Source organism: Pelmatolapia mariae, linkage group LG9 (assembly GCF_036321145.2).
Source record: "Pelmatolapia mariae isolate MD_Pm_ZW linkage group LG9, Pm_UMD_F_2, whole genome shotgun sequence".
NCBI lineage: Eukaryota > Metazoa > Chordata > Actinopteri > Cichliformes > Cichlidae > Pelmatolapia > Pelmatolapia mariae.
Window position 1 is genome coordinate 18,854,510 of NC_086235.1, and position 26,602 is coordinate 18,881,111.

General features: G+C 39.2%; 1 protein-coding gene and 1 pseudogene across 1 annotated transcript; one reads left to right on the plus strand and one right to left on the minus strand.

Moving 5' to 3' along the window:
* The first annotated feature begins 515 nt into the window (after positions 1–515).
* Positions 516–9,562, plus strand: LOC134634143 (xin actin-binding repeat-containing protein 1). The gene is made up of 10 exons (XM_063483207.1): positions 516–643; positions 755–842; positions 965–1,318; positions 2,355–2,433; positions 3,987–4,132; positions 4,476–4,559; positions 4,898–5,473; positions 5,519–6,575; positions 6,633–6,823; positions 6,956–9,562. Exons 1-10 carry the CDS (start codon positions 516–518, stop codon positions 9,560–9,562), a joined length of 5,310 nt encoding a protein of 1,769 aa, XP_063339277.1.
* Positions 9,563–12,580: 3,018 nt separating this feature from the next.
* Positions 12,581–22,453, minus strand: LOC134634144 (solute carrier family 22 member 13-like; annotated as a pseudogene).
* Between the last annotated feature and the right edge of the window lie 4,149 nt (positions 22,454–26,602).

Consider the following 26,602-nt stretch of genomic DNA (forward strand, 5'->3'; position numbering starts at 1 on the left):
TTTCCTAATTTATAACGTCAGTGGATTTAGAGTACACCCTGTTTGCTACTCATCGAACATTTTACAGTCGAAGGTAATGAGGAAGAAAGAGGACTTTGCTCGCAGAGCCTTTATACCGTGTGCAGGTCTTGTGATGCTGCGGAAGTGTTTTGATTTTCTCAGAGAGCAGACACTGACCGACATCTGTAAGGTAACTATTCTTCTCAAAACGTCCTTTACTTACACCGTCATCTCGCTTTCATCAAACTCGAGTTCGTGTCTTTACATCGAGCAGTTGCTGCACTCTGCATCGCTGTTAAATTGAAAGGCACACATCCAAATCCTTCTCTTTCACTCCCTGAGAGCTATGCATTATTAATGTCAAGGCATTTCATACCTGTGAGTTAGCGGAGCTGAATGAAGTGAAGATAAATGCTTGTTATGGGACTTGAAATGTAAACATAATCAAATGTTATTGATTATGTGTCATGTATTCTAGGCGATTTATCCAAACTGCGTGCACCCGTGACCTGATCATGGAATGGAAGAGCAATATTAGGCGTACCCAATCGCTGAAGAGCCTCAGCTCGTCATGTGACAAGCCAGTCTGGACGGATGCGGGGCTGCGGGACAAGACGACGTCAGTGTCCCAATTAGTGGCCAGGTAAAAAAAAAAAAAAAAGCATCAGTCTCTCTGTATCTGTGCACCCCTCTAATCTACATGTAGGTCATTAGTGACATCAAATCATTAATGTGGTGTTTGTGTTTGTGACAGATATCAAACTGCTGTGAAAGGGAACAAATCCATTCGAGGACCCTCAGTAGATAATGATGACAGAAAGCCAAACCAGGTGCTAAAGGAGGTAACTTCTGATTTTTTAGCTGTTTGTCCAATTAATGAAAAGCATCAATGGCATGGCAGGAAAAAGAATAATCACTGCAGCTGGATTTACACACACTTCCCTCCCGTGTGTATCCTTTTCAGATGACGCCATCTCGACCGGAAAGTAAAGAGACTCATCTGGAGTCTCTGATGAGGAAAAACAGTGAGAAGGAAAAGTCTCGAGCCAAAACCAATTTGACCCGCAGCAAATCAATGAGCAGCCTTAAAAGCAGCACAGGGTCCATAGAGGCCTTGAGAGCTCTGTTTGAGTCAAAGGCCTCTCTTAAAAACAACGCAAAGACCAGCCTTAGAGCTGCAGACTTCACATCAAGTTACACGACAGACGTGTCAAAGATGAACGGAGAGGTTGAGGATGTACAGATCGCTGCGGAGGAACAGGAAACGGAAACATGCACTGATAAAACTGATGTGAAGGATGATCGTGTGACTCGAAAGGTAAATACAACCTCATTATTACTTTAAGATTCCCTAATAGACCCACAGTTAGTTTAAAAGGGTAAAAAATTTTAATATTTACCGATGAAAGCATATGTGAAAAATATCAGGGTTTTTTATATATTTGTAAATACAGCAAATATTCCTTTCTTCTTTCTTGAAGTGCAAAGATGCATAAACAAGGCTTTCATTGATTTTGCTCCAGAAATTCCAGCTTCAGTCATCTTGAAGTATTTCACACCACCACCTTTTCACTTTCAGTATTATGCTGCCGCTAAATACTTTAAGAAACTGAAGCTGGAACTTTTGGGGTGATCTTTTGTGTGGAGATGAGTGGCAGGGGTCATTTGTGACAGAAAGATAGTAGCAAGAGTGGAAAAGAAGGTTTACAGAGTGGTAGTGGGAAAAAAACTGGAGCTGGCAAAACTGAAGATGCTAAGACTTTCATTGGGAGTGGTCAAGGTGGATAGGTTAAGCATTTTGGAAACAAGTTAGGGAGACAAGGCTGAGATGGTTTGGACATGTGCAGAAGACCCCACCAAAGATTCATGGATGCAGTGAAGGATGAGATGCAGAAAGATGTTAGAGATAGGGTGAGAACCCTAAAAGGAGCAGCCAAAAGAAGAAGAAGAAAAAGACACATGCATTTAGAATTTCCCAATATTTGGTGGAATCCATTCTCTCTCCTAGCTGCACAGCGTTTCCCTTGCCAATAACTACCACACACTGAAAACACTTCATTTTCCCGTTTGCTTAACAGTTAATAAGGTGTTTTCAGCTGTTTGTGAGAAAAATCATTAATTTTGAACATCGTTTTGAGCACTTGTTTCACAAAAGATTGGCTCATCCATCACACACTTCAGTGTTTCTTGACCTGCCTTAGGTCTAATGAATCTTTACTTCTTTCTCATTCATATAATAGCATATTTTTTCTAGTAATGCTTAGATTTTTCATGCAACTGTATTGACACATAGAAACTATGATGCACAATAAGTTTACTTAGCAGCAGTGATGTTTTATTGTTTCTCTCTATAGGTATTAAATCAGACTTGGCCAGAGAGGAGAAGAACAATAGGGGGTATTGATTTTGAAAAAATTGCAGCATCTCAAGCTGGTGAGTATCTTCTTTCTAGCTCAGCAAAGCTTTGGCTGTGTCAGCCTGAATATATCATATTACCCTGCCTACTATCATGTGAAAGAAACTGACAAAATGAATGTTTTTTTTAAAGCATTCAGAACAATAGTTGCACTTTTCTAAGATTAAAGGAGTATCTCTTTATTGAGTAGTTATCAGCAGAGCTCAGATTAAAACTTTTTACAGTTTGATTAGGGATACGTGAGTAGCAACATAAACAAACAACGCGAGTTCATGTCATAAATTACACGTTGCAATAATGAAAGCAGCTACAGCGAGCTTCAAAGTGCAAGCTTCCAGGTAAAAGACCAGCTGATAAAACCGGGAAATACTGCGCCTTGATTTAGGTAATGAGTAAACAGTGAACTATGATGAATAGGTTTGGTTCTATAAATTCAGGGTCAAATAACAAACTGCTGAAGACGATTCAGCTTAAGATGAAAATATCAGAAAGAAAATAAACATATGTGGCTCTTTTAAAAATTTGTTCTGAAAGAAACATCCTCTGGCACAAAAACATAAAGAAATTAAACAAAGACGTTAGACATGCCTTGTAGAGCTGTCTTCAGTGAGTTCGGTCAAAGCTTTGGATGACTCAACTTGGTGTAGGAATAGTAAGCCACTCCACAACCGGACAGAAATAGCTGGTGTGCTACAAGACCAGAATAAGTGCAGGAGGGTGAAAGGGTCAGCTGTTTCCTGGAGAGGAATGGGACAGAAAGAAGGAGCGAGTGGCAGAGGCTCCATGACACGACACAAACCAACAGACAACTAAAGTTTGGAAGAAACCAAGAAGATAGGGAGGAAGGAACTGGGAATATTTCTTCTTCTGTGAGTAGAGATTTGTATTTTAAATGAAAGGAGTGGCACATGCTCTTAAAGTAGCCCGTGAAGCTTAATACAGTATGTATGGTAGAAGGTGAAAACTAATGGCTATTATTCACATTTTTAACAGTTGCCCAAATCTGGAAATATTAGTAGCTATTAGTAATATTAGTTAACTAATACTGCAAGATAACTGAAATACTGCAATGAGTTTTATGTTTCTTCTTCTTTGGTCGCAGAGCCTTTTTTGCCGTGTTTTCCAGCTTGTGGACACATGATTTCATAAAGTATCTGTACTTTCATAAACAGCTTTGAGACACGTCTGTTTACCTTTGAACTTCGATGCTTAGTCAACCGTTGTTGCAGTGACTTGCCTGTTTTAACTAGTATGCGTGTCAGCAGAGTCGGGTATCTCTCCTGCTCCACAACAAGTGGTACATTTATAACTCGGCCACATGACAGCTGTTAAATATCAGTTTCGAAAGTGCTGGACCCCGAATTGGGACCTGTGTTATTAACAAACAGCACGAGCCGTTTGTTAATAACACAGACGTCAGCCGTGTGTTGTTAAACGAGCCGCGACGTATTTCCAATCTGGCTGCCTGTCGATGATGAAAATGTTACGAGACAACCCTGATCAGTTTGACTTCTAAACAGAGCGATAACAAAATTCAACATTAAAGCTCCTGTGTCTGATGTCTCTGCAGATGAAAAGAGGAGGTCAGCTGCAGACTTCAGAGACAGCTCTTTCGTCCAAACCAAGGAGAAACTTTCTGTCTCGGTGAAAGCAATATCAGCTCTCTATCTGTCCAAAGCGGGAACCAAGGAATCAGCAAACAGTCCTGTAAAATTGGTACATGTCAGCTTACTCGTTACATCTCCCCTTCTTTTTAGTTCACCGTTAACTATAGAAAGTAAACTTGTTTAAAGTTTACACACTGAAAGAATTATCTCAGAGATTTTTATGCAAGGTAAAAAAAAAATCTAAATAATTTTTTGGCAATAAAAGTAAAGAGTTAAAGGTTTATTCCACCAGCCTTTATAGTGTAGATTTTCAGCTACACATTGAAGTTTGTTATCTATATGTCCTTAATAACAATAATATATCATAAATTAATTATTGATAAGGGAATTTCTGGCAGCAGCCAAACAATATTGCTGATGTATTTTATTTTTTTTTTATTATTTCTTTGCAGGAACGAGAAGCGTCACGTGAATCTGGGAAAAGAGTAAACCAAATCAAGGTAAAGTGCAATGTCACTGTGGTGTTGCATGATGTTGTGATTGATGCACATTGTTCTGTGCACACTGGATTTGCACAGCGAGCAGTATCGTGTTCCCTTTGGCTCAAAAATCCAAAATATGCTGCTTACCTGCAAAATAAAGAAACAGATTCCCTTCACAGACTTCCTCACGCTTTAATTTTACTCATTTTGTGGTTGCATTTGTGGTTGTACTTGCTGGTTGCTTTGGAGTTCAGCTAACCAGCTAACACTTGGCATGAGGAAAACAAATCACCTGGCATGGCTCTCATTCCTGTGAGTAGGTGTGACTGCTCTGGAGCATGAATTTCTCTGAATGGATGAAACAGTAAGAAACATGCCTTTGTTCTTCTAAGATGTCAGAAGACTCAAGTGTCCAAGAAAAGAAAGAGGACTTACCATTACCTCCTTCAGCAAGACATCAGCCAGAATTAGAAGAAAGCTGTAGGAAAAATTCTCCTCAACCTATTTCGCCCCAGCTTTCCAAAGAAATGTTATACCAACAGAGGCAGAAATGTGAACTGAGGCGTCTCCTGAAGCACACCCATCCAGAGCTGAAGATGCTGGATGATGTTGTGGATGAAGAGCTTGCTGAAGTTTTGAGCTCAGAGAGGATGACAGCTGACGTAACCGGATACGAGGGAGAGGTCCTTTCGAAACGCTTGATATTTGAGAAGTGTGGCTCGAGTAACAAATTGTCTCACTACACCCCCAAGATGCACATGGCAGGGGGAAGTGAGAAACAATGTGATTTTAGTAAAACGCTAGCTGTTCTGGAGGAAACAAAAGAAACGCCTCATGCAGAAAGTGCTAAAGAGGTTATGGAAGCTGAAAAATCTCTTGGTATTAGTCCAGACACTGACAGAGAGTGTGAGGAAGAGATGGTCAGAATAGACGTTCAGGCTACCAGAAGAATATTTGAGAGTCAGTCTGTGAACATGTCTGGGCCAAATCTGGGTAAAACGTTCCAGGGAAAGGTTTCTATTAATGGGGATGAGACAAAGGAAGTCCAAAAACAAAAAAAGCAATTTGAAATGGCTTGCAGTGAGAGTATACAAAGAAAAAATGAAAGCACAAGCAATGATTTAGCAATAGAGCCCCGTGAACAACCATGTCCTCATGTCAGTCAAAGAACTAAACACAACTTCTCATGTAACGATGAGTTTTCCACTGAGGAAGCACTCTTTGAAGAGGAGTCTATAAGCTTATCCGATTTGGAAAAGAATGATGAAATTATTAAAACAAGGGCAGCTCTTTTTCAAAACAACCCCTTTATCTCCACCAACATACAGAGAGAGCCCTCCGTTGTGCATACATCAAAAACTCAAATCATAAGCGATAGTGGCGCAAGTGAGGACAACACCACCACCAATGTTAAAAACAGAACCCATCTTTTTGAATCAATGCCATTTGACAAAATTAGACGTCAGAACGAGGATGAAATTGAGACAATGGTGGAGAACATCAAGGAAACGCTGAATTTCCTGTACCAGATTAGAGTCATCCAATCGGTTGGCTCTATCATTGAGGTTAATGAGACCATGATTGCTAAAAAAGCTAAGTTTACACTATCAGAGAGTGGGCCTGAGATAAAACATGACGAGGTGGCTGAAGGCGGTGCGCAAAACTTCATACTCCAGCTGCTACCACGGGTAAACCTAAAACCTCAGGTCACTTACCTAAAGGAGGACATCAAAGGGGGTATCGAGACCACAGCGGTGACGGCGCCTGTTCAGCAGCATCAGTTCAATGCGAACAAGGACACAGAGTTCAGAACTGCCAGTGTGGTTCAGCTTGTTGAGGATATTCTCAATCAAGATAACTCTCTGAGAAAAGGAGTGGTAATCCAAGAGGATGACAACAACTGTGCCAAAGTCATTGTTTACTCCCTCTACAAATACCATAATGAGAAGGATGTGAAGAGCTTTGTCCCTCCAAAATGTGCTGAATGTGATCAATCAGAGCTGGAAAAGGGTGACATGAGTAAAACAGGCCATAAAGAAATAACAAAAGTTGCTAATAAGTCAGTCAAAGGTGATCTACTTGAACTCTCTCAAGAGCAAACATGCCCAAGATCAATAACACCTGAAGGGAAAGTAAAGGGGAGTGTAAAACTATTCAAAAGCTGCATTGAAAAGGGAGATTTTGAGTATTTAAAAAGTCTTCAGGCTGAGGAAGCAGTTCAAGATCTCCCTGAAAACCACACTATGGCTGGACAGGAAGTTCTTCATGAAAAGGAAAGTGATCAAGTGGAGGAAACTGCTGAGTGGGTACCCGTGGATGTAAAGAGACTTAAAAGCATGTTCTCTGGAGACCCAAGTCAACACCAACCAAAGAAAAAGATACACAAAAATATATACGCAGGTCAAAATGTTTCTACAGAATGCAGTTCTGGGGTATTATCTCATGTGCAGGAAAATAATGCAAGCAGTGAATGTACTGATGAAGCACAAGAGCAAGCATGTTATCCCAAAGTTGCGCCGCAGGAGTCCTATCAAAATTTTGAGAAACAAGATCACGAACTTGGTGCCCACGAAGCTCAGTTAGTCGAGGTGGTAGATGGGAATGAAGAGATCTCTAACCTCCAAACTGCACTGTATCAGTCATCACAAGAAAAACAAAAAGCTATTATTCAGGAATCATCCGAGGAACCCATTCCCTCGGTTACAGCAGATACTGTGAAACGCTCAAGAGTAGAATTTTCTCAAGAAAACTTCACCTCAGCACAGAAAACAGATTACCAGCACGAAAATATTGAGAGGATCCACAAAGATGCTACTCCTGAGGAAACATACGCTCCTGAATCATGCAGCAACAAAGGTCAGGAAGGTGCAGGGGGGGCGCAGAAACAACCTTTAGAAACTCCTATGGTCACTACACAAAGTTTGGAAACAAGTCCTGCACAACAGGAGGATGAGGAAGTTGTTTTTCATGGTAAAATTAAAGCAGCTTTGGAATCCTTAGAAAGATCTAACGTTAATGTCACAAGAGGAGATTTTAAAGCAGCTATGATATACAGAAACTCTTCAAAGCCTCACAGAGAAAAAGCCCATCACGTGGATGTGGTGTCTATTCAAACGACCAGTGCTGACGAGCTTTTCACTGTGACTGAAACTGAAGCAAGTCAAATATCAGTGAAACAAGAGGCAACTGGAGCAAATCCAGAGCCTCCACACCAAAACAAAACCCAGAGTAACCCAGCAACAAGACGTGTTTTAGAGAAAAGCAAAAAGCCTATTGGTCCAAAACCAGCCATTCCACCTAAACCAGAACATCTGAAGGAGAAACAAAGCAATAATGAGTCAACCCAAAATAATTCTGAGCAAGACCTGACTAAATTTAAAAGTGGCACATGCATAATATCTGATTCAGTTCAAGGTCATCAAAGAAATCAGCCTTTGGGTGAGACTATGTGGATATCTCAGGAAACTAAAGTCAGACATCAAATCCAAGGTGGTAAGAAAGAAACTGATAACATAGATAAGAATATTATTGTTGGACAACAGCAGATGAATATCAAGGCGGAGGAGAAAAGAACCCAGGATTTAGCAGCCAAAAGTGATACGAGTGAAACAGATGAAAGTCACATAGATTTCCATGATGCATTTGAGAAATTTGGAGGTAAAAAGACAAAGACTGCCCCTGTAAAGCCCAAAAGACTGAAAATCCCCCAACCAGACATCAAAAATCTAAAACCACTGGCTGGAAATAAAGAAATGTCTGTTCTTGCACATGTGGATCCAGATGTGGTAGAAATTACAAGCAATCAATCATGTGACACCTGTGGAGAAACCACTGACAGTCAAGACAAGCATGAGAAAGAAATCAAGAAGCAAGAAAGCAAAGTCGAGATGAGGGAAAAGAAAGGGCGAACTGAGACTGACGACGAGCGCCGACAGCGTCTGTCAGTTCACATGGATGAGATCGTGAGAGGGAACATACCAGCAGCAATGGAAATATTTGACAACTTACGAAAACAGCGGGAACTGCAGAGCTTTCTGAGCAGAGTTGAAGAAATTGAAAAAGACACAAGTGAGGTTGATGTAAGGTCTCTGAGGAGAGTATTTGAGAACGTCCCCGATTGGGTTGTCAGCTCTGACAAAAAGAAACAAAACAAGGTCAGAGCTGACAACAAAGACGAAAGGTTGCCAGTATCAAGAGAAAGCGCTGAAAACAAGTCATCGATGGCACACGTTTTTGGAGATCTTGAGCGAGCGAGTGTGGAAATCACGACTCTTAAAGAGGAGACTTTAGCCAGAATCCTCGATGTAGAGGAAGCCATAAAGAAGGCACTTTATTCCGTCTCTACACTGAAATCTGACTCAGATATTGCTGGTTTATCACGTCTGTTCAAAGAATCTTTTGGGGGTGTACAAGGATCCCCATCCTCTGGTGGTGTTAATAAAATTAGCATTGGGTCAAGCAGAACAAAGTCACTGAAAAGTGCTACCATGCAGGGAAACACAATTAATTCAGCTAGGCAAGATGCGAGCACTGATGAAGCCTCTGGAAAACCTCAGTCGAGTCCTCCATCTTCACCTGCGTTTATCACTATCCAATCAGCAGCTAGAAAGACAGATAAAACCGACCTGGCACCACCAGAAGCTTTGATCTGCCCGACATGCCAGCAGAGCCAAAAGCTGGAGGAGACTTTTCGGACGTCAAAGACGCTGATATGCAACAGCCCTGCTCAAAACAGAAATGACCCACGAAAAGAAGGTCAGAGACAATCCACCTCCACCCCACTTAGTCCTCGACAGGTCAGCGTGCTCGAGGTTCACACAGACTGTGACGGGAACAGTATCACAGGAACAAAAACAGTCACCGACAAACATGAGAAGATCGAAGGATCCGGAACAAAGTTTTACTCTTCCAAGAGCTCCACTGTGGTCAACACTCAGCCAGAAACAGTGACATCATCTGCAAGGCATGTCGTAATCAGTCCATCTACAATTCAGGTCACCACAGACCCAGAAGTGAAGCTGCCAATCAATCAGACTGATAAATTGGTGCCCGAATAGGAGCACATTGGCAGCGTTTAACCTTTTCGTTATGTGAAAGCTGTCACATATATGACTGTGTATGAAAAGAGATCAATTATAAGGCTTAAAGTTTTGTTGTTGTTGTTTTGTTTCTTCATGAGTTTTTTTTTTATTTTCTTATTTAAGCTTTTGTATCTATTTTGATCTTAAAAATTGTCTTTGATTTGCATTTCAAAGTAAAAATATATATTTGATTTTCACTTCTCATTTCACTCTGGTTTACTATAAATGCTTTTGGTTTAAAAAAAACAAAAAAAAAAAAAACATTTCCACTAAGGTCAGTCTTGTTTTTTTTTTCTTCAGTTTCAACCAGCTTCTCGAGAGACGTGCTCAGCATGTCTAAAGCCAGTCTATCAGATGGAAAAAATAACTGCAGACAAATACTTTTTTCACAAAGCGTGCTTCTGCTGCAAACATTGCAAGAAAAAATTAAGGTGGGATGTTGGACTTCTACAAAAAAATTGCCTGCAACATTAATCAGTGATTCCTCTTGTCTGCTTTTTTTTTTTTTACTTTATATTGGTCCACATATGACTTTCCAGCTTTATAACTTTATAACTGTAAGTAGATATGTTAGATATGTAAGTATCTAACATATATAATACGTATTACTAAATTAAAATATTTAAAAAAAACAAGCAAGCAAAAAATAAAAGAAACAAACACCCAGACTTTCCCATATTTCCAGTGTTTGTTATCTTAACTGCACTGTGTGCACATATCTCTGAAAACTATGTCGGGGAAATGTAGTTTTATTAAATGTCTTCTGATGCATAAACTGTAAATATACAATATTATATTTTTTTAGACTTCCCTTCTCTCATCTCCTGACAGCATTCACAGAGCTGAGAGCTAACTTAACCACTTGGCAAATGGTTACAAATAAAATATAGGCTATAGGATAATAACTAGCAAAGTTAAGGCTGCAAACAACACAAAATAAGAGCTTGTTAGAATAGATAGATAGACATTTGCAGTTAAACATTATCATTTACCACCAAACATTTTATCTTTGAAACATTTTATTTGTACCAATATCTGATGCAGATAACATTTTGCTAATTTGATTGAATGTATTGATTAGGTCCACCTGTTTCCCACTATTAGAAAAGTGGAGATATGCCAGAATATGTTTAATAAGTAGCTAAAAGATGTATACATCTACTGTTAATCAAAAACTATCCCCACTACTCTTTATTTTGAACAATGACTGACAAACTTTGTGCTCATTTGTAGCATGTACAGTTACGCGCCTTTAAACGGTGAGTTCTACTGCATATTTCACTACCAACAACTGTTCAGACGAAAGGGGAATTACGATGAGGGATTTGGACACGCTCAACACAAGGACCGATGGCTTTTGAAGAATGCAGCTGATTTGATGCATGATGAATCTGAGGCATAAACAGTCAGTAGAAATGTAAGTACCACAAGGCATTTTTATTTTATGAATGTTTGACTAAACTCATTATTATAAAATTGGGCTCTCTTTCTATCCTCAGCTCAGATGAGACGGTGACAGCACAGAAAACCCTGTTGAATCTGTGTTTGAGGCCATCCTGTCCAAGCTTTGCAGTGTGTTCATGTGCTTCTTGTTAATGAATGATAGCGTGCTGAGACATAACCTACAACTTAATTGCAACGATAGGTAACTAATTTTAGAAACTGGGCAGGGTCTGTAGATACTCACACATCGTAATCATCTCCTTGACACTGAGCTATTTTTGTAAATGCACTTTAACTTTTGGGGGTTTTTTTTGTTTTTTTTACTTTACAGCTTTTAAAAATAATCCTTGTAAATTCTTTTGTACAATGCAAAGAATTAAACAGATTGACATTAAATTAAGAAGCTGTGTTTAAACTGCGATTAAAAAAAAACAGAAATTAGCTTGATTTTATTATTATTGCATAAAAGCAATAACACTTAGGACTTTTTTGTTGTTCTTGTTTTATATCAGTAATACAAGCTATGATAAAGCAAATGCATTAGGATTATTATGTCTGTACAGATCATAATAAAGAGGCCACTTTCCTTCACTTTCCATTACTGCTGAATTGCTCACATTGTCAGTGCTCCACATTTCTAATAATGTCTCTCCTTCCTGAGTGCTCATAAATTACATTTAAAGGTGCCATAATGATTCTGCTCACTGTGATTAGCTCTGTGACATAACATTTGAATGAAAATAACACTGCATTAAATATACATGAGCACGGAAAGAGCAAAAATAAACCAAATAAAACCAAAATCTTAACTCTCCTTTGGTTTTGGGATTTGTCTAAAATTTCTCAAACTAACTGGCAGCAGAGCCTCCTCATCAAAGCGTTGTATCCCCAACTCTAAGCTCCACAAATACATCTAATTTCTAATTAATATTTAAACCAATACAACCAAAGGCTGTAAAAACAGTCCTCTCACTTCCTTCCCACTTCACTTTATCGTAGTAGGTGACAACATCACTCAAACTACACCAGTTATAGAACATTTAGCAAAACACCAGACGGTAACTTGCTATAATTTATTTATGCAGTACATTTAACAAAACACTTCGCATAAAAAAGGTTTAACTTTAGTGCAAGAGACAAAATCCTAGTAAAAAAAATACTTCTGTACATGCAGACAACTGAGATAATTCATGCCATCTGTGGAAAACTGCTGATTACAGACAGTTAACTTTCACCCCAATCCCTGTGTCTGTAAATCATGTGTGTGGATCTCAGCATGTTTGTTGTAACACAAAAACATAACTAAATAAATGGCTATATCATTTTTTGTGCACTTTCAGAAGTTAATATAAAAATTGAGACATTATTTTCAATAACTAATTATCTGCCACTTAAAATACTGTACATTTCAGTTGTTAACATAACAAATTTATACTTAGACCCATTATGGTTTCAGCAAAAATTACAGTTTGTGTTCAACTTCTTCAGCACAATACCCACCTCCATTTGCTTCATTTGCTGGTTTTCTAAGTACAACAAAAAGAAACACACTTAATGATTGTGTGTATTTATACAAATATCAGTATCAGGAGAAATACTCTTTATCTTGAGTTCAGTGTGGGATGAGAACGTGTTGACATTGAGGGTTTCAGGCAGCAGCAAAGAGAAACATCCAGCAACAATGCCGTATACAAGCATTGGGATGATGGCGCAGGTGTGTGACTTACCGTCTGTCACTGCAGTGTTATGTTTGTTTGTGTTGATTTTATTGACTATTGTACTAAATGCCAACTCTCTCTTGGTGTATGATCACCAAACTACTACTGGACCTTCTGCCAAAGATTGGGCAAAGTGGAACCAAGCTGGACATAAAACTTTGCCGCCGCTACTAACGGAGATCCCGGCTCACCTGTGCTGTGTTCCAGCTCCACCACTCCGGCATAAGTGCCGCCGGGGTGGTGCCTGGTGAAGCTGAAAGCTTTAAGGTGCTCTCTTAAGCCCTCATCCAGAAAACATGGAGCGGTGCCAACCTGTTTCTCTCAGCGATCGTTGGAACCTGTCGATGCTCTCCTCGTCCCCGCCGGCATGGTGTGAATGTGCGCCCTCTTTGTCGGGCTTCTAGGACGGCTAGCGACGCGGATCCGCCGCCTACTGTCAGGATTGGCCTGGTAAATGCTAGGTCCCTAGTGAACAAAACTTATCCTGGAGGATTTCTTCACATCCCGAGGACTGGATTTTCTCTGTGTGCGAGACGTGGCTGAGCGCCGGTGAGTGCAGCATCTTCTCGGATCTTCTACCTAACGATTGCTGCTATTTTAATTCCCCGTGTATGTTGGGCCGAGGAGGAGGAATAGCTACGATTTTTAAAAGTAGGCTAATTTAAATTTAAGCAGCTATCAACTCCATTATTCAGCAGCTCTGAACTGTCCGTGTTTGAGCTGGGCTGCTCTCACACTGTGCGTTGGTTTATCGGCCTCCACAATACAATAAGGACTTTGTGAGTGACTTTGCTGACTTCTTGTCTGAATTCATGCCAAAATATGATCGTGTTCTTATTGTTGGGGATTAGCCTATTCATGTGTGCTGTCCTGATACGCCGATGGAGAAGGGCTTTTTAAACCTTATTGATTCTTTTAATTTGGTGCAATGTGTGACCGGTCCCACACATGAACGTGGACACACACTTGATCTTGTTTTATCTCATGGTTTTTCTGTTTTTAACGTAGATATTTGTGATGCTGTGTTTTCTGACCACAGTGTGATGTTTGAAGTTCCTCTTGTAGTGAGTAAAAACCACCAAGTAACCACTAAGGGCCTTTGTACTACCCGTGCAGACTTTCACGCCCGTGGGAACAAGCCCAGAATAAACGTGACAAGCGGGTCAATATCAGTCAGGGTACATTAAAGTTTATTATTTTAAAAGAAAACACAAAGGGTTTGCAGTAGACCTAAAACATCACAATAAACCGGTCACTAATGACCACAATATACTCTTACTGGTGCAACCTGCCAGCAATGTATCGCATGCACTAAGTGTTTTAAGTTCAGGCAATAATTGGTAGCACTACAATCACTCATAATGAAACTTAATCACAGCAAATACACCTTGAGAACCTCTGCAAGGCCTAATCTTTCTAAGGTAAGAGCCCAGCTCAGGGATTACACATTGTCCAACTAATATTGCACCAGCCCAGTAAAGATAAAAACAAACCCAGAATTAAAAAAAAAAAAAAAAAAAAAAAAGAATTATTATATATATATATATATATATATATATATATATATATATATATATATATATATATATATATATATATATACACATATACATGTATATATGTGTATATATATATATATATATATATATATATATATATATATATATATATATATATATATATATGTGTATATATATATATATATATATATGTGTATGTGTGTATATATACATATATACATATATACACATACATATATACACACATACACATACACATACATATATATACACATACACATACATATACATATATATACACATACACATACATATACATATATATACACATACACATACATATACATATATATACACATACACATACATATACATATATATACACATACACATACATATACATATATATACACATACACATACATATATATATATATACACATACACATACATATATATATATTAGGGGTGCAACGATACACAAAATTCACGGTTCGGTTCAGTTCGATACTTTGGTGTCACGGTTCGATATTTTTTCGATACAAAAAATGTTCATGCTTTTTTAATTTGTCATTTATTAAAATTATAAATATATATTTTAACTCAAAAGTACAGTTTTTAAATTTAATGTTGCTGAAACGACAAAGTAATAAAAACATAAATATCTCATGGAGAAATCCCTCATCTTTGGAAAAGAGAGTTTATTACAGAGAAATGGCTCTTTCCAAAATAAAAGCTATACTATACGCTTCTTCTGGGGTATATTCTCAGCAGCATATTAAACATATCAGGTCCCCATAAGGAGAATCATGTGCTAACGGCTGTCTAAATGACTCGGGTAAAGTTTGTAGCATGCGTGCTTGTTGTTTTTGTCTGCTTCCACTTGTCTTTGCACTAGGATGATGTCGGAGTAAATGTGCAGTCATATTCATTGTGTTCCCACTAGTGCTGTCAGCGTTAATCTGAAATGACATTAATGCCACAACACGGCAAATCTCCGTTAACGAGCTACCGCGGATCGCCCCGTGCGTGGGGCTGGACAGCGTCAACACGTTAACGAGCAAATTGCGCTAAGCACTAGTTCCTACCCATGTAATTGAGCATTGCGTGGCACATCCGACATACTGTTTTACTTTTGTCCATGACGCGCTTACCTTCAGGGTCATACTTCACATGAAGACCAAAACAGTTCCAAAGGCCAGATCTGAATGAGGGTGGGGGAGGTTCAATTTGCCATGTTGCAACGAGCTAAGCTTCTGTCTTGCTAGCTTGCGCTGCGCTCAGTGGATCTGCGCTCGACAGTGCAGCCTAGGCGGAGTAGTCGAACGCAGATCCACTGAGCTCTCAACACAGACAGCATCGTCAGAAGAAAAGTTGATAAAATAAATTAAAAATTTTGTATTGTTCGATACACATGCGTACCGAACCGAAAGCACTGTATCGAACGGTTCAATATCGATACGAGTATCGTTGCACCCCTAATATATATATACACATACTGGTAGACAGAACAGTCAGCCGAGACTGCAAGACCAGACTGACCAACCTGTGCACAGCCTGGATTGATTACAAGAAGGCCTACGACTCAATGCCCCACAGCTGGATACTGGAATGCCTAGAATTGTACAAGATCAACAGGACCCTCAGAGCCTTCATCAGGAACTCAATGGGGATGTGGCGTACAACACTAGAGGCCAACTCCAAGCCCATAGCACAAGTCACCATCAAGTGCGGGATCTACCAAGGAGATGCTCTGTCCCCACTGCTGTTCTGCATAGGCCTGAACCCCCTCAGTGAGATCATTAACAAGACTGGCTACGGATACCGACTACGAAACGGAGCGGTTGTCAGCCACCTCCTGTACATGGATGACATCAAGCTGTATGCCAAGAGTGAACGAGACATTGATTCACTGATCCACACTACCAGGATATACAGCAATGACATTGGAATGTCGTTCGGACTGGAGAAGTGTAGTCGGATGGTAACAAAGAGAGGGAAGGTAGTAAGAACTGAGGGGATTGAACTACCAGAAGGCAACATTGTAGACATAGAGGACAGTTACAAGTACCTGGGGATCCCGCAGGCGAATGGGAACCATGAAGAGGCCGCTAGGAGAGCTGCAACCACCAAGTACCTGCAGAGGGTCAGGCAAGTCCTGAGGAGTCAGCTGAACGGTAAGAACAAGATCCGGGCCATCAACACCTACGCCCTGCCCGTGATCAGGTACCCTGCTGGGATAATAAGCTGGCCAAAGGAGGAGATAGAAGCCACTGACATAAAGACAAGAAAGCTCCTGACCATGCATGGAGGGTTTCACCCCAAGTCCAGCACCCTGAGGCTGTACGCTAAGCGGAAGGAAGGGGGCCGGGGACTGGTGAGTGTCAGCACCACAGTCCAGGATGAGACAAGAAACATCCACGAATACATCACGAAGATGGCCCCAACTGACAGCGTGCTCAGTGAATACCTCAGGCAGCAGAAACCCAAGAAAGAGGAGGAAGGCGAGGAACCATCATGGAAGGACAGGCCCCTGCACGGTATGTACCACCGGCAGATAGAGGAGGTGGCTGATATCCAGAAATCCTACCAGTGGCTGGACAAAGCTGGACTGAAAGACAGCACGGAGGCACTAATCATGGCAGCACAGGAACAAGCACTGAGCACAAGATCCATAGAGGCTGGGGTCTATCACACCAGGCAAGACCCCAGGTGCAGGCTGTGTAAAGATGCCCCAGAGACAATCCAGCACATAACAGCAGGGTGCAAGATGCTAGCAGGCAGGGCATACATGGAGCGCCATAACCAAGTGGCCGGCATAGTGTACAGGAACATCTGTGCCGAGTATGGCCTGGAAGTTCCGAGGTGAAAATGGGAGACGCCCCCAAGGGTGGTGGAGAATGACCGAGCTAAGATCCTGTGGGACTTCCAGATACAGACGGACAAAATGGTGGTGGCTAACCAACCGGACATAGTGGTGGTAGACAAACAGGAGAAGACGGCCGTAGTGATCGATGTAGCAGTTCCGAATGACAGCAACATCAGAAAGAAGGAACACGAGAAGCTGGAGAAATACCAAGGGCTCAGAGAAGAGGTCGAGAGGATGTGGAGGGTGAAGGTAACGGTGATCCCCGTGGTAATCGGAGCACTAGGTGCGGTGACTCCCAAGCTAGGCGAGTGGCTCCAGCAGATCCCGGGAACAACATCGGAGATCTCTGTCCAGAAGAGCGCAGTCCTGGGAACAGCTAAGATACTGCGCAGGACCCTCAAGCTCCCAGGCCTCTGGTAGAGGACCCGAGCTTGAAGGATAAACCGCCCGCAGGGGCGAGATGGGTGTTTTTTTTTATATATATATATAAATAATTATTTTTCTTTTTTTTAGTAGTTTTAAAAAGTGACCCTACTCTAAAACCCAACTCGGGAGAAAAACACAACGAAAAGGAGAAGGAGGAAAAAGCAGTGACAAATTCACATGTGCAGCCTGTCCTGCAGGAGGCAATACAATATAAATTAGCAGTGCATAAATATCCCTTTTTAATGTCAAATATATTAAATTAACATACCTCAAGCTGACTACTAAGTTTGCTGCATAATTTACTTGTGGTCTTCTAAAAACATGAAATACAATAAACATCAAATACATTTCAACAAACTTAAAATAAAATAAAAAAATACACTAAAAGAAAATCAGCCTGTACCTTGAACCTCTGCTGTAGAGATTTATAACGACAGTTTGGGTAGCAAACAATTGAAACTTCTCAGGCTCTTCACCTTCTCACATAACCATTGTTCACAGCCGCTTGTCAGTGCAAATGAGAGAAGAAGAGCACCTGCTGCTACTTCCTCTTTTATACCCTCCCATGGGTCCCCTGGGTCCTAAAACCTTCCCCATTACACTCTTGCTTATACCTCAGTTAAACCTCGTGCTTCTGCTCGGCGCTGTCATGTTTTTAACTCCTCCACTGAGCAGTTTTCAACAGTTTTTAACCAGATCTGTAAAATCCCGGATTTTTTATGCAGCCAGTCTGAGGAACTGAGCTCATGGTTTTATTCCACCTGTCGGACTGCTTTGAACACTGTCGCCCCATTAAAAACCAGACTGCCTAAAACTAAATCTGAGACCTGGCTGAATGACACGACCCGAGCTGTCACACGCGACTGCCGTCGAGCTGAGCGCAAGTGGAAAAAGGACAAACTACAAGTGTCATTCCAAATGCTAAAGAACTGTCAAATGCCATTTTACTCTCTCGTTTGGAGCACTGGGTGGGCATTAGGGGCACAGCACTGGAGTGGTTCAGGTCCTACTTGGCGGGGTGAACTTTCTGTGTCAGTCTCTGTGACCATGTATCGTCCTCCGCTCCTTTCTTGTGTGGTGTCCCACAGGGTTCAGTTCTAGGCCCCCTCTTCTTCTCTTTTTATCTGCTTCCTCTTGGTTCTGTACTGGGAAAGCATGGCATTGCATTCCACTTTTATGCTGATGACTGTCAGATCTATGTCCCTCCAAAGAAAAAAGGCAATACTCCACACAGCCATTACTTCAGTGTCTTGATGACATTAAGGCTTGATTGTCTCTTAACCTTTTAAAATTCAATGATAAAAAGACTGAGGTAATGGTTTTTGGCAGCCCCACTGAGACCCCCAATGTGTGTTTAGATACCTTGGCCCAGTATGTCAAACCAACTGTCACAAACCTGGGGGTCAAAGTGGACTGTGATCTGAAGTTTGACAATCAGATTAAGGCAGTGGTAAAATCAGGCAGCTGGCAAAAATAAAGCCAATTCTTTCACTGCAGCACTTTGAGACAGTGATCCACGCCTTTGTTAGCACTCGGCTGGATTACTGTAATGCACTTTATATTGGGGTCAGTGCACCATATATTACTCATCTTCAGAGGGTGCAAAATGCCGCAGCTCGTTTTTTAACTGGCACTCGGAAGTTTGAGCACATTTCCCCTATTTTAGTTTCACTTCACTGGCTGCCCATTTCTTTTAGGATTCATTTTAAAATTCTTTTAAAACTCTCCATGACCTAGCCCCATCTTATCTCTCTGAGCTGCTACAGCCTTATACACCCACCCACTCTCTCAGGTCTGTACCCAGGACTGGGCGTAAACTTAGAGAAGATCGTGCTTTTGCTGTAGCAGCTCCAAAACTGTGGAACGATCTTCCTTTAGAGAATAGACAGGCCTCTTCCGTACCTGTTTTTAAGTCACTCCTGAAAACCCACCTCTATACCCTGGCCTTTGACACCACGTGAGATGTTGGTTTTTAGTTTTATTTGAGTTGTTTTAGCTGATTCTATACTGTTTTATCTTGTTTTCTTTTTTTTAATATAGGGCTGTTTTAAATTTTTATGTATTATGTGTTTTATTTATTTAATTTTGCTGTTTTCTGTTATTCTATTATTTTTAACTTATTTTCTGTACAGCACTCTGGTCCTGTGCTGGGTATTTTGAAGGGCTTAATAAATAAAATTGGATTGGACTGGATTGTATTGATGTGATGGTAGCTTTCAAGTAGCCTGATCAGTGGAGCGATGATACCCGCCACTCAAGCACACATGGAGTTCAGACCTACACCATTCTGCCTGCACAAACACACAGACTGAGGAGATTTTTGCAATGCTTTACATTTTACTGATTAGCCTGAACAATCAAATCAATCAATCAAACCGAAATTTAGCAGAACTTGTTGCTGTAAAATTCACTGTAAGATTATATACTAAAACAAACATAAACAAAAGAAAATCTTGCTCCCTGGTATATGTTAACAGAACCACTGCTGGTGAGTGAAATTACCTTAAAACTGCAGGGTATAATTCTGCTGTATAAACATAGAATGGGTTAGAAGAAGCAGTGGCAGAAAATTTTCAGAGCACAGCTAAGACTGTTACCACCACGGAAAGATCTGGTAGGGCAACAGTAGAAAATCACATGGAAAATTCAACCCTTGAGTGATTTTTTTTCCTCCAAATTATATCAACAATTTTTAGATCTGTAAGACACCTTTTGGCACAACAAGGGCCACAAGGCAAGCGGTACCTCCAAAGAGCAGGAAACACGCTTGACATATCCTCCTTCCAAAGTGCTGAATTAGAGTCAAACCGCACAAGTTTGCAGGAATTTCAACAACAGCAAAGATCAACTGTGTGAGGTAAATATTCAGGCCAAAGTTTCCTACATTCAGACTCAGTCCATAGAACAGAAGACTTGATGCGAACACAGAATTAGAGCTCACAGTGATATTTTTAGTTTCAAGTTGTTATTGTGATTGCTGGTTTGGGTATTAAAGAATATAGCATGAATGTGATTTCCACTTGAGAAAGACGTACCAGTCAAAACCCATTATCAGAAAACGTTTTCTCAGATATGAGATGCGGAAGATGTCCAGTATGTTTCTTCTTTCAGATGTAGTCTCCATCTCTATCTGAAGGTGGAAAAGACAATCTTTAGAAAACATTCAAATAATATGGATAAACCAAAGTTCACTGTGTTACATGCTATTCACATTGTTTAGGAAATCTTCTGGTACTTTTTTCTTATTGACTCTGGCTGCCCACTGAAGCTCCTTTAGTGCCTCCTCCTTCCTGCCCTGAGTGATCAGCCATCGAGCTGATTCTGGCAGCAACCTGTTAAAAAGCAGATTCAAACCCATATGAGCTTTTGGTTTTCAGCAATGTTAAATAATATGTTTATTATGATGTGAAAATCTTCTGACCTATAAAAGGCCACCAGGACAATGACCAGAGGGCAGAAAAGCACTAGCTGCAGGATTCTCCCATTTTGGATCAAATAGGCAATACCAGCCAACAGAATCTGTCCAACAGTGAAGAAAGCTATGATGGACATTGTGAAAAATGCAGACTTTGAGAGATCAGTCCATTCCAAGGCTGTAAGATAAACAAGAATTACACATAATGGTTTATTTCTGCTTTAATGTGAACAAAGTAAGTTAATAGCCCACATCCTTTATTAAGCAATGACAGCCATGAAGAGCAAAGCCCTTATTATTTTTCATTTATTACAATGCAAATTGCTTGCATTCCTGTTAACCTCTCAAGAATTATTTGACTGAGAGATAATAGGAAACACAAAGACACAACGTCTAGAAAGTTAAAGGTTTCATATATATTTGTGAAGTAAAAATATATGCTATGAGTGCCTTTACCACCATTTCACATTCAGGACTTAAAGTAAAGTAACCAATGGTAGACTTGGTAAAAAGATCAAAACAAGCTGTACTAGCTATACCACTCTATGCTGATGATGTACAGGTTTATAGTTAAAGAAATATGACAGATTGAGTTAACCCTTTATTTGATCCATCTGGATTCCATGTATATCATTTATTTACTTACCTTCGCTCAAATTATACAGTGTAACAATTTCTATCTTTCTATAATAAAATATAAAAATTTTGATATGAAAAAGTGGTCATTAACATTTCATTAATGTCAGATGACCTGCACAAGCTTTCAATGCGAAACCCACAGCTGCACCTTTAAAATAAATTGTAAATGAATTGTGTCTTATCATGAAAGCATAACCCATGTTAGAAAAAGGGATGTAGGTCCTAACCTGTCAGAAATGGCCCCAAACACCAATGCTCCAACCAGAGCACCTGACATGAAGATGGACTGTGATGCCTCTATCAAACCATGCTTTTCACAAACTGCATTAAACTGAAAACAGGAATAATTAGAACAGAAAAAAAAAGCTTGTTAAAGAGCAGCAACATTTCTAGGGACAAATTAAGGGGTGAATAAACAGATAACATAAAGTCTGTCAAGTCAAGCAATAAAATAACTTAGTAAATACATTTTCTTTTTATATACCTCTGTTAGAATGGTGGAGACACTTGGTTCAGCCTCATAGTCCCATCCATCTATACATCCTAATCCCATATTTTTCAATGGTTTCCAAATCCCAGTCCAGAGGCGTAAACATTTTACAGTTCATCCTCGTTCACTGGAATGGTGAGATTTCTTTGTCTCTCATCCATCAGGTTGGTTGCACGCTCCAAGATCCAGTTCGTATTGCAGTGGTGAGGAAAGCTCAAGCCTGTAAACACCTGGCCAATAATATCAAAAGGTATAAACATGGTGCTGATGCATAATGAAAAAAGGAGGCATTTTTGAAACGATCCAAACTCACCGATTTCTGCCAGGGCACGTTTGAAATCACTCATCGTGATAATGATGATGCTTGGCTCGGCATGCCGAGGTTTTTTAAGGCCACACTTTATCAGGCTAATTAATACTTAACCGGAGATGACAAAAGTACAGACTTCCTTTACTTAAGTAGAACTACAGATACCTGTGTTTGGAAAAAGTACAGGCTTTGAGATGTACTCAAAGTAAGAAACTAAAAGTAGTAAAAAGTAATTTTATTAACCATTTTTGTACAAAAGGTAACTGAAACTTATGCTATATTAATCTAAAAATAAAATAACATTAGTAGATGAAATTATAAATATTATTCCAATCTAAATTCTAATTCAGGCACAGAGAATTTAAATAAATAAATAATTTCTGTTGCCTACATTGTAGAGTATCAGCGTCTAATGTGAGCTGATGCCCATCCCCTACACTGATGCTATACTGTTTATGCTGTATTTATACTAGACAGTACACAGTTGGTGTAAATTTGGACCAGTATTTGGCTACCCAGTATTTAATACAACATTTGAATAACACAAAATCAGGAATAAACCTCTAGCAATATAAGGCTCATCGTTTTAAAATAGTATGTATAAAAATATTAAACTAAAAGCATTGAGAAACAGTAAATACTCACCAGATTGGTGAGGCTTGGTAGCCAAATATTGGAAAAGTGCAGCTCCAGAGCCAAAGACATCTAAATACAGAAACAGGGAGACAGAGAATGAGAGTGGGGACAGAAAGAATATAGCACAAACTATGGGAGAGAAAATCGAGGTACTGAAATGCAATGGCGGTACAGTATAGAAATGATAATAAAGCAGTCATAGAATTAAAGCTGCAGACTGATCAGATTTAATTTGAAAAAAGGGTAAAATGTAAGTAAGCAGTTCAATGTTAGTTGGAAAGCAGTTCTGTAAGATTGTTTGCATGAAGTAACTGTTATAAATTGTCATCATGAGAGTGACACGAGTGAAGTGTCCTAAACATAAATCAGGTCTTATGGATATTTCTAAAGTTGCTACTCAGTGACAGATGTGGGAAGATGCCACGCATTACAGCAATGGAAAATTTTAAGACTCTTACACTTTCTGCATCAACCTGACTTTGCTGAATGGAAAGCTCCTTTAATCTGTGATATATTGTCCTCTGTAATCTTTCATGCCACATGTCCATGTACGAGTTATCTTTTATTATCATGTCCCAATAACATTGTGTGACTGCAGTGGATAATTGTCTCTACAAATATTATATGCTTACAGAGGCAACATAGTTGTGTGAACCTTCATTTATTTCAGATTTTCATGACATAAATTTGTTTGTAACAAAGTTCATGGTCTTCTTTTTAAAAGGAGTGTCTCGTGTAGTGAGACATTAGCACTATCAATAAAATAATCACCTTGTGTTGGAGCAAAGAGAGAGCGAGAGGAGAGAGAATGAAAAGTATGGATTTTATTTTTATTTTTTTTATAAGTAAAAAGTGTCACAGTTAAATTGCCTGTATAAACAGTATGGAGGCTCTCTGATCTAGATTTTTGGCCTTCATGTTTTTCAATCATTTTACTGCAGGTCAAGAAAGCGATTTCTTTTTTGTTTCTTTCTGCAAATCAAACATGCTTCCAGTGGAATCTTTTTTTTCTGTGTACAATTGATGTTTGTATGCAGTACAGTAGTCTAACATTTTCTTAATGTAAGGGTTAGTAAACTAAGAATTCCATTATATACTTAAATTAAAATGACGAAAATAACATACACTTAAATGCTCCAAGCAAAACCCCACTTAACTATAAAGTAATTGTAAAAAACAGTTTGGTGACATTTCAACCTGTGCTAACTTATGGCAAGCCTTGAATGTATTAATTATGCTATATGAACAGTTCATTACTGTCCACATAAGGACTACAACAGCTTGTCTTACAGTTATTGGCTCAACTGAGAGATGAAGCTCAAAGTAGAAAGATCAGAGATAGCTTTTATATAGAGCTCAATATTTTGTGCTACATCAGTGATTTTTGTTATTGTTGTTGGTTTGTTAGTATCATAAAACCATACAAAACATTTTATCCTATACATTTCTAAAGTACTAAAGAGGCGACATAAATATCACTGCCATGGAAACACATAACTTGACACACATGATATCAGGTACATATTTTTAAAGTGACAATGACAAGAAAAAGATTCCTGGTAACCTCAAGTGCTGACAGGAAAAAGAAAACGTCTTCACCAGGAAATGTGTTCCACGATCCTAGAATAGGGATTATGTCAAAATACGTGTTTTTAGCCAACAGAAAATTATACAAAGTAATACTGGCTTTACCAATTCTCAGTATTATTTGTTTATTTAAAAAAATATATATCTATTATAGAATTTCTGATCAAAACCCTTTAACAGCAGCAATCACAGGCTGTTGAGTAGCCATACTTATTTCAAACTAAGGCGTTTAGTTAAATTAGTGGCACAACAAAGATAACAACACTTCAACTGGAAATAAAAACAGCATACACTGGGTTTTTTGTTACAATAAGTAACATTAAATAAATACAAAACTTGCTGAAAGGATCAAAAGTAAAAATAATATTAAGTGACTAATTTAGGGGGTTTTCACTCTAGCAATGCAGGACCTTTACTAAACAAACTGTAGTTTAGTAAAGGTCATGTTCTACCCTTTTACATTATATTATTAATATTCCTACTTCCATCCATCCATCCATCCATTTTCTCCTGCTTATCCGGCAGCAGCCTAAGCAGAGAAGCCCAGACCTCCCTCTCCCCAGCCACCTCCTCCAGCTTGTCCGGGGGAACACCAAGGTGTTCCCAGGCCAGCCGAGAGATATAATCTCTCCAGCGTGTCCTGGGTCTGCCCCGGAACTCCCCCCTGTGGGACATGCCCTCAAAACCTGAAGGTGACCTAAAATAAAGCACAGTTCAGTCAGAGGGTATCTTTTTGATTGAAATCAACTTTTCCTACTTTTAGGAGATAACTGAAAGTACACATGAAAGGTGGTCAGTAGGTTTTCAGCATTATTTTATTAGCAAATTTTACCATTAGTCAGTGTTTCTTTTATCTTGTTACTGACGCTCCTCTATGTCAGGCTAAGGGTTATTTCAGTTATTGGAAATGTATTCTCATTAAGAAAATGATGTTTACAAGCTTCAAATTGAGCATGCAACACATCAAAGTGGCTTGGTTTGATTTGGAAACATAAATTGGCACTAACTGCAGCTGCACATATCCCAACTATGACTGCGGTGATCCCACACTAACCTGAAAAGATAAGCATTTGCTGCATACCTTATCAAAAAGTAGCCTTCATTTCCTTTTAATATCATACACCATCAGCCAATTGGGGTAATGCATATAAAACAAATACTCTTCCTATTTTCAAGTTACAAAAAAGAGCTCCAAGAATTATAAATCAATCAAACGATATAGAATCAACAAACATTTTGTTTTTTAATCTGAATACCCTGAAATTTTATGATTTAGTTGAATATAAAATGACACAGATAATGTATAAAGCACAAAATAACTTGCTTTGCCGCAGTACTCAGAAGCTGTTTAAAGTCAGAGAGAGTCAATATGACTTAAGGGGAACAGATTTCTTTAAAAAAAAACAAGAGAAGGACAAACATAAAGCAGAGATGTGTTTCTGTTAGAGGAGTTAATTTGTGGAATAGTTATAACAGTGACTTAAAAAGGTGTAGTTCATTTTCCTTGTTTAAAAACATGTTTAAAAATAGAGTATTACAAAAATCAAGAATGAAAAGAGCACAAATAATATTACTGAAACTCTTGGTTGTTTTGCTTTGATTATTTTAATGAAATGTAATTTAAGGTAGTCAGTTATCTAAGGTGGAAAGATTTTTTTGTTTTGTTTTGTTTTTTGTTTGCTTGCTTTGTTTTGTTTTATTCTTTGCTTCGAGCCCTGTGTACATGAGCTGCATGCTAAAAGATCTTTTGTTAAAAGGGTTGGCGTAATAAGCAAATGCTTCAGCCAATACCTTTTGATTAGCCCTGTCTCGTGCTTTCTTGCTTTGTGGTAATCTTTGTTCTGTATTCACTGAGATATTTGAATGCTAATCAATAAATCAATTAAAAACAAAAAAACAATTGATGTGAGTTTTTAAAATGCACATGTAGTATGTGGTTTATTAGTATTCACTACACAAAAAA

Excerpts from the sequence above, each read along its gene's own strand:
- LOC134634143 (XM_063483207.1), top strand. The coding sequence starts at position 516 with ATGGAATGGAAGAGCAATATTAGGCGTACCCAATCGCTGAAGAGCCTC. Across the intron at positions 644-754 it reads GTGTCCCAATTAGTGGCCAG|ATATCAAACTGCTGTGAAAG; the intron begins GTAAAAAAAAAA and ends TGTTTGTGACAG. Across the intron at positions 4,560-4,897 it reads CTGTGGTGTTGCATGATGTT|ATGTCAGAAGACTCAAGTGT; the intron begins GTGATTGATGCA and ends TGTTCTTCTAAG.